Source organism: Aethalodelphis obliquidens, unplaced genomic scaffold (assembly GCF_003676395.1).
Source record: "Aethalodelphis obliquidens isolate GAN/ISIS:26980383/991018 unplaced genomic scaffold, ASM367639v1 scaffold2, whole genome shotgun sequence".
In the NCBI taxonomy this organism is placed as follows: Eukaryota; Metazoa; Chordata; class Mammalia; order Artiodactyla; family Delphinidae; genus Aethalodelphis; species Aethalodelphis obliquidens.
Window position 1 is genome coordinate 86,539,335 of NW_020837946.1, and position 12,298 is coordinate 86,551,632.

Below are 12,298 nucleotides of genomic sequence, written 5' to 3' on the forward strand. Positions count from 1 at the left end.
CTCTCTCTCTCTCTCTCTCTCTCTCTCTCTCTCTCTCTCTCTATATATATATATATATATATTTAATCCTTGGATTCTGTGGCTAGAACTAAATCTGGGTGGGACAGCAAGAGCTCAGTATAGATCCTTCATTTCTGATGGTTATACAAAATCTGTCTTTAATAACAATAGGATGATAAGATTAAATAAGAACAATCTCTTAGGAGATCAGAAAAATACTTCATGTAGTATGAAATGGATCTGCTCTCTGGTACCCCTGTCTTTTGAACTGTATCATGATAGCGAGTTTTAAAATTCTTGCATAGAGACTGCAACTGACTCTTTACTTTTGCCTACTCATCTAATTCCTACCCATTCCTGTAGGCAGGGAAAATCTTTTTAAAATTAAAACAAAACCTAGTTCTTTCATTGTCTAAAAGCTTTTAATGGCTACCTGTGGCACTAAAGAGAAGCTCAAGATGTATAATATGGCTTAGTGGGCCCTTCTTTACTCAGCCTCTGTCTGCTTTATAAACTCATTTCTTGTCATATCTTTTCTAACTATCAAATTATACAATCTTTTCTACAATCAAATTATACTGAAATATTTGCTTCCTTGTAATTCTGTCATTTTTTAACACTATCTAGAATGGCCCCACCATACTGTCCGCACCCTGGAGGGGATTTTACCTAGTTAACTCCTACTCATAATGTTAGAATTGGCTCTTGTCTCATCTTCCTTAAGAAGGTCAGGCTGACACTCCAGGCTAAATTAGGCATTCTTATTTAGAATTCTGTTATTATAATTTACTACTCAAATATTTACTGATAGAATGTATAAAAAATTAAAATGCATATCGCTCTGCTATAGAGAATATAGAGATAAGATTCTTTTTATGCGCTAATGATAAGATCCTATTTGGTGAACTGGCAGTGACTTTAATGAAAGAATGGCCGTATTAGTATGATTTCTAGTAAAGATTACTTAATATTGAACATCTCAATGTTAAACCTTTTTGGAAAAGGTTAATTTATTATGCATAAAAATTTCATACAACATGCCAGTTTATATTATAGTTATATACAAAAGCATCAGGTACTGATTTTTCCTAACTGATTGATTGCTCAAATCCTGATATCTCATGCAAGTATTACTGATATTATTCTGTTGTAATAGTCCATGAGACTTGACTCCCAATCTTCAGTACTAGAAGCAGCTCAGCCAAGATAATGTTGAATTTTGAGGCTTGATCAATCATTTGTCTCCTACAAAAGTCTGAAAACATTTTTAACAATAATTTAACCTTTCCCTGAAGATAAATGGATGGATCAGTGAGGTGACCATTTATATATGAGTGTTATTTAGATACCTCAGTTTTTATTAAATGATATTAAAGCTAAAATATGTCTTTCTTTTTTATAATGATGTCTTTATTCATATTTCTGCTTTCGTCTAATGTTCTAGATCCAGAATTAATTCATTTTGTTTTTAAAATTGTTTGGGCTGTAATTGTGATTATTATTTATTAATAATTTAGGCAACTTATAGTTAGGTCTAAGAGATGTTTGTACTCATACCCAGTAGAGAGTGACACATAACAAGGTAGAAGCTAATAAAGCAAAGCACAGGTTTGCAAAATTCAGTCTTCTTTTTGGCTGTCATTTGCATTTCAATTTTCAGTAGGCTAAAAGAAAACTAACATACCAGCGTCCATATAAGGTAGAGTAAGATAGTATAAAAGATGTGATAAATAAGAGAATCAATCATTCATTCACTCAAAAATATTTATTTGGCACCACTGTCTGCCAGGTACCATGAATTCCAGAGTGCTGTAGGCCATTTTATGTGGCACTGGAGAGGGAAGGTAGAAAGTAAGCAGTTGGCACTAAGTTTTTTTAGGGATAAGATTATTAAAATTTTTATCAGTCCATTACCCAGACTTTAAAGTTTTCAGTCCAGTCTATTGAGTCCTAACCATACTGCTTAGATTATTGTTTTCTTTTATAATCTAGAGTAGAAGTGTCTAATGAGAGTCTTTAGTTTAAAGTTCTTAATATTTCACTTTCTAAGGATTCATTATTTTTTTGTAGGTTGGATATGCCAATGTGATATTTTTATATATTGATAACATTTACTGATTACTTACAATGCACTAAGTACTAAGTGTTTTAGGGATAGTTCCTTGTTTCTCAGTAGAACAAATCAATGAAGTAGGCACTATTACCTTCCCCATTTGTTAAGTGGAGAAATGAAGTCATATTGGTAAATGAATTAAGCCATTTAAACTATTCTAGAAACTAATGGAAAGATGTGGGTTCAAGGCCAGGTGTGTCTCTGTCTCTACTATCTAAACATTTCATTAATGCAAATGCTATACTGCATTTCAGAATAAGTATCCTACTCCATCAGCAACCAAAAATGCCTGAATTCCAGGTGTGGCAAGGCTAATAACTGTTCCTCTTAAGCACACAAATATACTTAATTTCCCAAAAATGACCATGTGTTAGTCGAGGGAATATAAGTGGAAATAAATTTTTTCATTGTTAAGCTAATGTTTTTAAGATGTTAGTATTCCCCTTTAAATCCCTTTATCCCATTTCTTTGGCTGAATAGTGACAGAAGCTCTAGGGTATGAAAGCTATAGGATACAACCCTGAACCACTGGTAACCTGAATCATTGCACTGGAGAAAGCTGATCCCTGACTGCTGCATGAGCAACACAAAAACATCTATCACAGTGAAGCCATTTATGGCTCTATTTAATTGTTACCAAGACTTAGTCTACTTCATACACGAAGAGTTTCCATTGACAGTAATTTCTAATTACCTATTTCTTATCATAATTCAACTTGAGAAATTATAATTTGTGGGGAGTCTATTCATTTTACCAGATGATATAGATTTTCTCTTTATTTTGCTCTCTTTATATTTCATTATGGAGCCTAATCAACTTTCCATGAATTTTTTTCAAATGTTTTGTGAAATGAGGCAAAGAAGAAAATAGAAGAAAGAAAAAAAGAAGGGAGGGAGGGAGGGAGGAAGGAACGAAGGGAAAAAAAAAGGAAAAAAATTAAAGAGGGCTAGAAGAGGAAAGAGGGAAGCAGATTAGAAACAATGATGCTCCACGGGGGTGTAATTGGGAAATGCAAGAAGTACTGTCGGTAAATTAACCCCAACCCCTCTTCTCAGCCTCTCTTTAATGTAGGGCCATAAAAGCTAAAAACTCCTTTACTCATGCTTCTTTGAAACTACTACTTCAGAAGGCAATGAATCATAAATAGGAAACTGCTAAGTTTTTCTGGGAAAGACTTTGCACTTTGGATGAAAGGGACAGATAAAGCTGTACTGCTACTTCTCCCTTCGTCTTTCTCTCTGCTGTAAATAGAATTGTGATATCTGGATTTGGGACAACTCTCCCTGTGACCATGACATGAAAAGACTGAAGAAAATATAAGAAAGCCCTGGAGATGTCACACAAACACTACTCAGTTGCTGAGTGCATCCTAGCAGCCTCCTGCCTCAAGTCTTCTGTGGTGAGAAAAATAAATCCCTAATCTTTGGCTAATTTTTCTCTGGGATTTTGTTTCTTGCAGCTGAAAACCTTCATAAGTGATTCAGGAATATTAAAGGAAAGACTAACCCTGAGGGTATTATTAAGAAGTGATTGGTTGAAAAGGTAAAGAACAGGAAAATGTCAGAGTTGAGTCTAAAGGTCTATAACGATGGTGGCATGAAACAAACAGTAGGGATACTCTGGAGGGAGACAAGTCTGGAACATACTGATCTCAAGGTGCATATAGGACTTCCATGTGTAATAGGCAGATGCTCATAAATAACAATTTTCAAGTGTGTGAGTAGCCTGTAGCTTTTACTTGACAGTGAGAGCTGAGTCGTGGCAGTGGTTAAAAATCTTTAGGGTTAGTAATTCAAAGGACAATGGGGAGCATTCAGTGAATGTAGACAAAAATAAATTATTAGTAGAAATAAGTAATAGTATATGAAAAATATATAAATATAGAAGTAAGGCAGAGCTCCAAGATGGTAGGTTTGCCAATAATATAAAATTAAGTAGATGGCTTCTAAGACAAAATATGAAAAGTGTGTCTTCAAACTGATGTCTCTTTTCACATGCTGGCCTTCCCTTATAATATGGCTCTCTAGCCTGATCTTATGCTTAATTTTCCTTGGCCTCTCACACTTGTCACCATCCCAGGGCTTCTCCTCAGTTAAAAAAAGTCTCAGCATTCTCTAAATTCATTATGTGGGTCAGAGCCGTCCTACCAACTGTTCTTTTATTAATTTATTTATTTTTCCCTTTAGATGATCACTAGAAATCTTATATTTTCTCTTTCCATCAGAGTCGATTTCTATACCACTTACAACAAAAAGTCAGATAACCAAATACAAAATTGGGAAAGACACTTGAATAAGCATTTCATAAAAGAAGATTCTGAGACAGCTAGTACACATTTGAAAGATCCTCAACCTCATCAATAGTCATAGAAGTGCACATTAAAACTTTAATGAATTATTATTACAAACTAATCAGATTTGCTATTGGTGAGAATGAAGAGCAACAGAAACTGATACATGCTAGTGGGAGTATATGACAAATTGATACAAACCTTTGGAAAGTTGGCATTGTTGATTAGGATTTGACATATACATACTTTATGTTCCAAGGATTCTAAATCTAGGTATGTATTTAACAGAAATGGGTATGAAGGCATACCCAAAGAAATTTATAAGAATGTTCACAGTAGAATTTATTGTAATGGCCCTCAAATGGAAATGAAACTCAAATATCAATTCTGATTAGAATGGAAAAAAATAAATTGTGATCTATTTCATACACTATAATAATATAGTGAAGTGGAAAGAAAAACAGGCAAAACTGCTACATACAATATGGATGAACCCCACAAATATAATAGCAAATAAGCAAGACACAAAAGAATATATGTTAATCCATTCATATACAGTTCAAAGATGGGCAAAGCTTATATATATTTTATATATGTATATATTTTATCCACATATATTTATATATGGTTAGAAGTCAGGAGAGGAGGTAATAGGCAGTATTTGGGAGAAGGAGGATTCTGAGTGTTATAAATGTTCTAGAAGTTTCTTGATGTGGGTGATGGCTATAAGGGTTCAAAATAATTTATCAAGCCACTTATGATTTCTGCTTTTTTTGGTATACATGTATTTCTTTAATAATATATTTTTCAAAATTCCTATCCCCACTTCCCTTTCATATGAAGTTTCTACTTCAGAATGTACTCTTGTTGACTTTTATTAATCCATCATTTTTGGTTCCAACCATACTTCTGGAAACTTTCGTCTTTTTTATGTCACTTAGCCGTTCCTAACAGTGGCTCTTCTGTGGCTTTTTTTCCCCTCGAATTTCCCAACTCTTTCTTGATTGACACCTTTAATTTTCTCCTTGTCTCTCTCTTCAGCTTTATCTTCATAGACCACCCAAGAGAGCTATGTAAGTCTACATTATAAAGAATTTTTCTAAATCTCCATTGACAATGGAGGGGATTGTCTAGCAAGAGTATAAATGTCTGTTAAAATAATTTTGATAATGGATAAATTGAAGTCTGCTAGATCGCCATTTCACTCACATAGTATCCATCACTCCTGTGCAGTTACATTTATATGGAACTGCTCATTCCTACCTTCCTTTCTTTGACTGAAAATTCAATGAGAGTTTTACCTGGTAGGCACTTACCATATTTTTTACATAAAAGAAAGTGTGCAAAATACTGAGAGAATGGTTTTAGTAAGCAAGGTAGTTAAGAATAAGAATTACATATAACATCTACTAAACAAGTTTATTTTGCTTTTAATGGGAAATGAAAGAAAATTTATATTTAAGCCACTTTCTATAACTTCATATTTGTTGAGGACAGTGGAAGGAGGGAGGGAACCACCATTTAACTGTAGAATGTGTACAATCCAAGAGATATTTTATACTCTTCATAATCAACACTGCATTTATGAAGTGGGTCCTGTTATCCCAAATTAACAGTTTTGAAAACAGAAATTCAGAAAAGTCAAGTAACTAGCTTGCTTGAGATCATGTAAGAATTAAATGACCTAGCCAAGATATGAATTTCAGACTGAGTGATTCCAAAACCCATGATCTTTCTTCTTTACCATCCTGCCTCATTTCTATGAAGTTTAATGAGACATGCGTGTATACTAAGGCAATCAGGGACTTCTGATTACTTGCATAACATTTAAAAATATGATATTTTATTGGCCTCCCTTTATTTTGGTGCTTAACATTTAATATCTAAATTAAGAAGACATTATCTTTATATCTTTCATAATGCACCACTTTCACAGTTATCCATCAAACCAGTTGGAAGTCTTGGTTGGAAACTCCTAGAGACTGCTGATAACGGTGCTAAATTTTTTTTCATTAGTTCCATTCATTAGCTTCAATAACTGAGTACATTAACTAGATATCACACATATATTAATCGCATAACTTATTAATGTTCAGAGTATAATTCAGTTGTTACCTTTTTAAATACATGATTTGATTGCTGAATCAAATAGAACTGTTATTTAAAGATTTTAAATACAAATTGTAACTGTTTAATGTTGTTCCTCTGATTTTTTTTTTTTCAGGCAAACAAATACTAAAAACACTTTCTTACAAGCACTTATGTATAAAGAGCTACTCTTTCACAATAGTAAACTATGTAAGTGTCATTCAGTAGTATTGAGGGAAAATTGCTCGTTATAGGCAGTATAATGGCTTCCTAAAGTAAACTGGGTAAAACTCCATCTACTGATAAACTTTTATTCTCCATCTCCCCTTTTTCAGGTACATAGTGTTAATGAGCATGAATTATATATAGAATGAGTTATAATATGACAAAGCACCAGAGTTGAGCTTCTAACAGTCCTAGTATATAGTTACTATCCTAAGTATTGTCTGCTTCCTGCTGACTGAGCAGCTCTGTACCAATGACATCACTTACAGGAAGCTCACCTATACTGCTGATTAGAGGTAGACATTGGGAGAGCAGATGCTAATAAGGAGGTAAGACCACAGAAGTGACAAAAAGAGGTTTAAATAGAGATGCCTAAAGCAAAATATATATATTTTTTCAGATATATTTAATATATTATTTATATGTCATATATCATATATATGTCATATATCATATATATGATATATATCTTACTCTTTTTTTAAACTCTTTAAATAATTTTACACAGACACAAACAAAGGTATTTTACTAGAAGTACAGTTGAATACTCCTATAAAGTGATGTTCTGGACAAGGGGCAAAGGAGGAAATGACGTACATACCTTTGCTTGTCCGGCTTTTGTGATGGCAGGCATATTAAAGAGCTGGCCAGTATAAAAATGCAGACCACTGAACAGGATCACTGCAATAGAGTCACCTTCATTCTCAATTACTTCAAGGATATCCTCTAATCTCAGTGTTTCTTCCCCCTAAAGTCACGTTAGGCACAAGTTACATTATATCCACAATAACAAATTTGTCCCTTTACATTTCCCAATCTAAAATTCACCTTGAGATCTTTCCTACCATAAGAAAAATCAAAGATATTTTTTTTCAAATTAATAATCTTCAAAAATCGGACAAGAGGATGTATTTGAATATCTTTTTGTTATTAAGAAATGATAATAAAATAGTAAAAAAGAGGTTTATAAAGTATCTTTCCAAAACCCTACTGCTTGATTTTATTCTTCAGTTTTTCACTTAATCTTTACTATTTACATACTTATAGATTGTTTCCTTCTTATTCCCATCAAATAAAATACCAGAAAGTACAGGATGTCCATAAAATTTAAATGTCAAGGCAAATTTCTTGGAAATTAGTATTTTACTTATCAATCTAATACTTTATTCCAGAAAAAAGAGGCACGTATACATCATTCATCTGAGTGTAACTTAACCAATATTTTCTATTAGTTTAAGAGTAAAATCTCCTCCACACCAATCTAAAGATCAAGATCCAAACATGAAGAAAATATCAATAAAACTCAATATTATCAAAGTTACTTTTCCCCCACAACTCCCCACCTAAGACTAGTGATCAGTGACTTTCTGAAAATTGTGAATGAATTTAGATTTGGTCTTATAAACAACTTGAGTGAAAATAACTCACCTAGATACATATAGTCTATTTGTATCCTGATAATTCTCATCTATTTATGAAGTCTTCATGTATTTTCTACAGTGCTAAATCTGACATGATTATGAAGTCAAAGCATCATTAACTACATTAATATGTGGGGAAAACTCATTAAGGCATTAATGAATTTTACTTGAATTATTTTTAATTTTTGGTAACTTACTATTTGCTAGTTACTGTATCCCACATTAGGCATATATAATATGTATCACAAATATAATAATACTCTAATTTCTGCTAATAGTCTGAGACTTGTTTACAAAATGATAATCTATAAAAATAGGATTGACAATGAAATCTTTGAATTACTAAGTGATGCATACTTTATACATAAAGAGAAGGATTTCAGTGATTCTAAGAAAAAATTCAGAGTAAAATTAATAATATCATAACCCCAAACTCTTTTTTTCCCTTAGAGGAAGCTAATACAATTTGTCCACCATAATTTCAAAAAAAAGTAAGGAAAGTGTTATATCTACTAATACTTTATTTCTTTAAAGAATCAGTATTAAGCAAATAAGAAATATATTTTTCAATGATAGATATGGTTCTCTCTCATGTTGATGTGCCCTAATCAAGTAATGCTAAAGAGTGGTCCCCAAATTATGATTAACTCATACAGCTCTACAACACTTGTCACTTTTATTACTTTTTTATTTTTTTATTTTTTAAATATTGAGTATATTTCCCTGTGCTATACAGCAGGTCTTATTGGTTATCTACCTTATATACAGTAGTGTGTGTGTTAACCCCAAACTCCTAATTTATCCCTCCCCTCCGCCCTGTTCCCCCGCCTTTCCCCATTGGTAACTGTAAGTTTGTTCCCTATTTCATTTTATTTATTTATTTATTTATTTATTTATTTATTTATTTATTTGACTGCATCGGGTCCTGGTTGCGGCACGCGGGATCCTCGTTGTGGCATGAAGGATCTATCGTTATGGAGCGCGGGCTTCTCTCTAGTTAGTGGCGGGCGGGCTTAGTTGCCCTGCATCATATGGGATCCTAGTTCCCTGACCAGGGAGCGAGCCCGTGTCCCTTGCATTGGAAAGCAGATTCTAAACCACTGGACCACCAGGGAAGTCCCCACTTGTCACTTTTAAAGTAAAAACTTGTGATATATTAGTGGCTATGCTCATTTTTGCTGGAAATAAGCAATTTATATACAACATATGAAACAGATGTTGTTCCAAAGCTGTGAGAACTTTCTATTCCATTAATTTATTGCATGCTGGCAAATAGAAGTGAATAGAGTAGACCTTTAATTTCTCAAATTAGTTCTGGGTTGAAAGAAATAAATGTTCAAACACTGGTTTAGCAGCCTGGGAGCATCGTACATATGTGAAACCTAAAATTTATTCTGTGTGGATCTCTTGGTGCCAAAATTACACAAGATGCAGGGTTTATAGGTCAAAACCTGTACAACTTAGCCTTATATCTTTATTAATGTAAAGTGCACAGTATTTTAGACCTTGAACATATGGTCAAGCCTGACTAGGTATTTCCTTTGTTGTCTGTTTAAATATAAAGGAATCTCAGAGATAAAGTAACTATCAGAAAGTCACATACCCAGTATGTTGGTGGGTCTGGGATTTCCCTAGGGAGTAATAGCGAAGTTCTAAGCCTAGTTTTTTTCTGCTACACCACATCCCTTTCTATTCCCCAGGCCAAGCTCAGAGGAAAATATTTGATCCTTAGATTAAGAGGGGCATAAAAGATAGGCATCATTCAATTTCAACAAGTATCACTAATTTTTAACATGATTTCAATGGCACCCACAGGCAATGGCATTTAAAATTGAAAATGATGTATGCAATTTGTCATCTCCTCCCATCCCATTGAAGAAAATGGCAGACTCCAGTGGTATTAATAGGAAAATAGTTTGCTTGTAATAGCCCTTGAAAAATTAAAATAAATACACTTCTGAGTTAATTCTCTATTTTAAGCAAAATGACCTAACAGTAAGAGTATAGGCCTTTTATACTTTCTTGAAACTTCCATTAAAGTAATGAAGATAATAAACTTTTGAAGAAAATGAAGAAAAAAAATCAATACTAAATAGAAGAATGATTAATATTTATTTATCTTTCTCATATACCTCTCTTGGTTTTATAAGCCGCATACTTTTCTCAATGTTAAGTCCATGAAGTTGAAGCTGTGACTCAATAGCATACTGGAAAAGAAAGATGATTTATTAAATCAAGTCCAGTGTACAGAAGTATATTGAAATAACTGAGAAAAAAATAATAAAATACCAATAAAAGCATATTATTATATTAAATTCAAGGTCAAGGTTAAAAGTGACTAAACAGAATATATCAGAGAAGAATTGCTTAACATAATTTACATGCAACAGTCTGAACATTCTTTGAAACACAAAATATTAGAAATGGATGGAAATGTAGGGGTCATCTAGACTTTAGGAGTACAAGAGATTTTTAGAATAAGATATTAAATCATCTAATGCAAGTCAAAACAGAATTTACAAAATAACCAAAGTGAGCAGGTGGGGATTTGCTAGGCTCCAACAGAGAGTACAGAAGTGGCTTGTCCTAGAAAGAGTAAGCTAGTAAAAGAAAAGGGCATCAAGAAGTTCCCTTCATTGAGAGCCCAAGATATAAATGGGAACAAGAAATTTTAGAAACCCTGAAGTTTTTCAAAATAGGGGTTTGATCCTTTTTAGTAAGATCATGGTTATTAATTTGCATTAATTAAGTGCCTTAAAATTACAAGGTGTAGGCTAGAATACTTAGAAAAGACAGAAATCAAGTTTCTCCAACACTAAAATTGAAATACAGCACTGAAACTGCAATATACTTTAATCTGTGTCTGTCTGTGTCTGGAACAATCATATTTCTTACCAACTGTGATTCCTGAAAAAGTAGCATGATTTTTTTTCTTGAACCACAAAAAATTCTTTTAGTCCTTAATACATTTTTTTAATTATAAAGCATCAATAATTATGTTAGTGTGCTATGAAAACAAATGGACAAATAAATGTTTATATTCCTACTTTATGTACCTAAAAGGTTAAGTACTAGTATATGTATCGATTTAATTTCATAAAATAAAACAGCAACAAGAATTAATAAAACATTTATAACTGCACTTGATTTAGACCAGCGGTTTGCTCAATGTCTTTAAAAAGACTAATAAATCAATGTTCCCATTCAATTCTTTCCTCCTTTAACACGTTTTACTTGAACCAAAGAAATAAAGCTACAATCTATAAAAAATGCATAAATCAAAAGCATTTGACAGATCTTTTTTATTATAAGGTTACTTGGAAAAGACTAGTGAATAAACATTCAAGTCAGGCAAATGATATGCTCCTTTAGGAAGAGCAGTAAGAATATAAATATAATTTGAAGAATCCTTACATGATCTGAAGGGAAGGCTTTAGCTTCTAGGAGAATTTTATACCGTTTGGGTGTAGGCTTGAAAAACGATAACTGCAATGAAATGGATTTATTGAGAAATGCGTTAATGCACAACTTAGACATTTGTTCATTTTATATATACCACACTTTCATTTTATAATCTCCAGCATTTTAAAGGCATTAATTAATTATACAGCTAGATGTCTGTCAAAGGTACCTTCTCTGATTAGCCTTGTTTCCAGTAAATTCTAAAACGGAAGAAGATACTTGCTCATTATATTTATCAATAGGAAAGCAAATTTGGGAGAAAATGTGAATCAGATAAAAACACATTCTCAAACTTTACTTAAATGTTAATTGAAAAATTAACTTCCCAATGCGTTTAATGGCAATTTCTCTATTATGAGACAAATATCATGTTCTGTGTATATTTTATTTACATTGATTTATCTAGCACTGCAGATTTGGTTTCTAGTACATAAGATTTCTACAGTTTTATGATTTTATGAAATCTAATTTTAGGTTCAACTAGAAGTACCTTTGCCCTAATGAAACATTTGGCATTTCTAGAGACACCAGAGAGAAGTAGCTCATGTGTTCAGTGGGGCCTTTTCATTTCTCCACACAGTTCCTGGAGAAGCAATACTGACTGACAATAATAACAATGAGGATGATTACTACTGTTAATTGGATGTTGACCACTAGCCAGGGTGCTAAAGCAATTTTCACATATTATCTTGTTTCAT

The 12,298-nt window shown here is 32.8% G+C and overlaps 1 protein-coding gene across 2 annotated transcripts in view; it reads right to left on the minus strand.

The window, feature by feature from the left end:
* KYNU (kynureninase) overlaps positions 1–12,298 on the minus strand; it is a 90,260-nt gene that overhangs the window by 45,783 nt on the left and 32,179 nt on the right. For both annotated transcript variants that reach the window (XM_027131927.1, XM_027131921.1), the window contains 3 exons: positions 11,553–11,624; positions 10,271–10,345; positions 7,319–7,465 (listed from right to left, as the gene is read on the minus strand). In XM_027131927.1, coding sequence (XP_026987728.1) covers positions 7,319–7,465; positions 10,271–10,345; positions 11,553–11,624 — 294 coding nt within the window. The remainder of the gene's footprint in view (positions 1–7,318; positions 7,466–10,270; positions 10,346–11,552; positions 11,625–12,298) is intronic.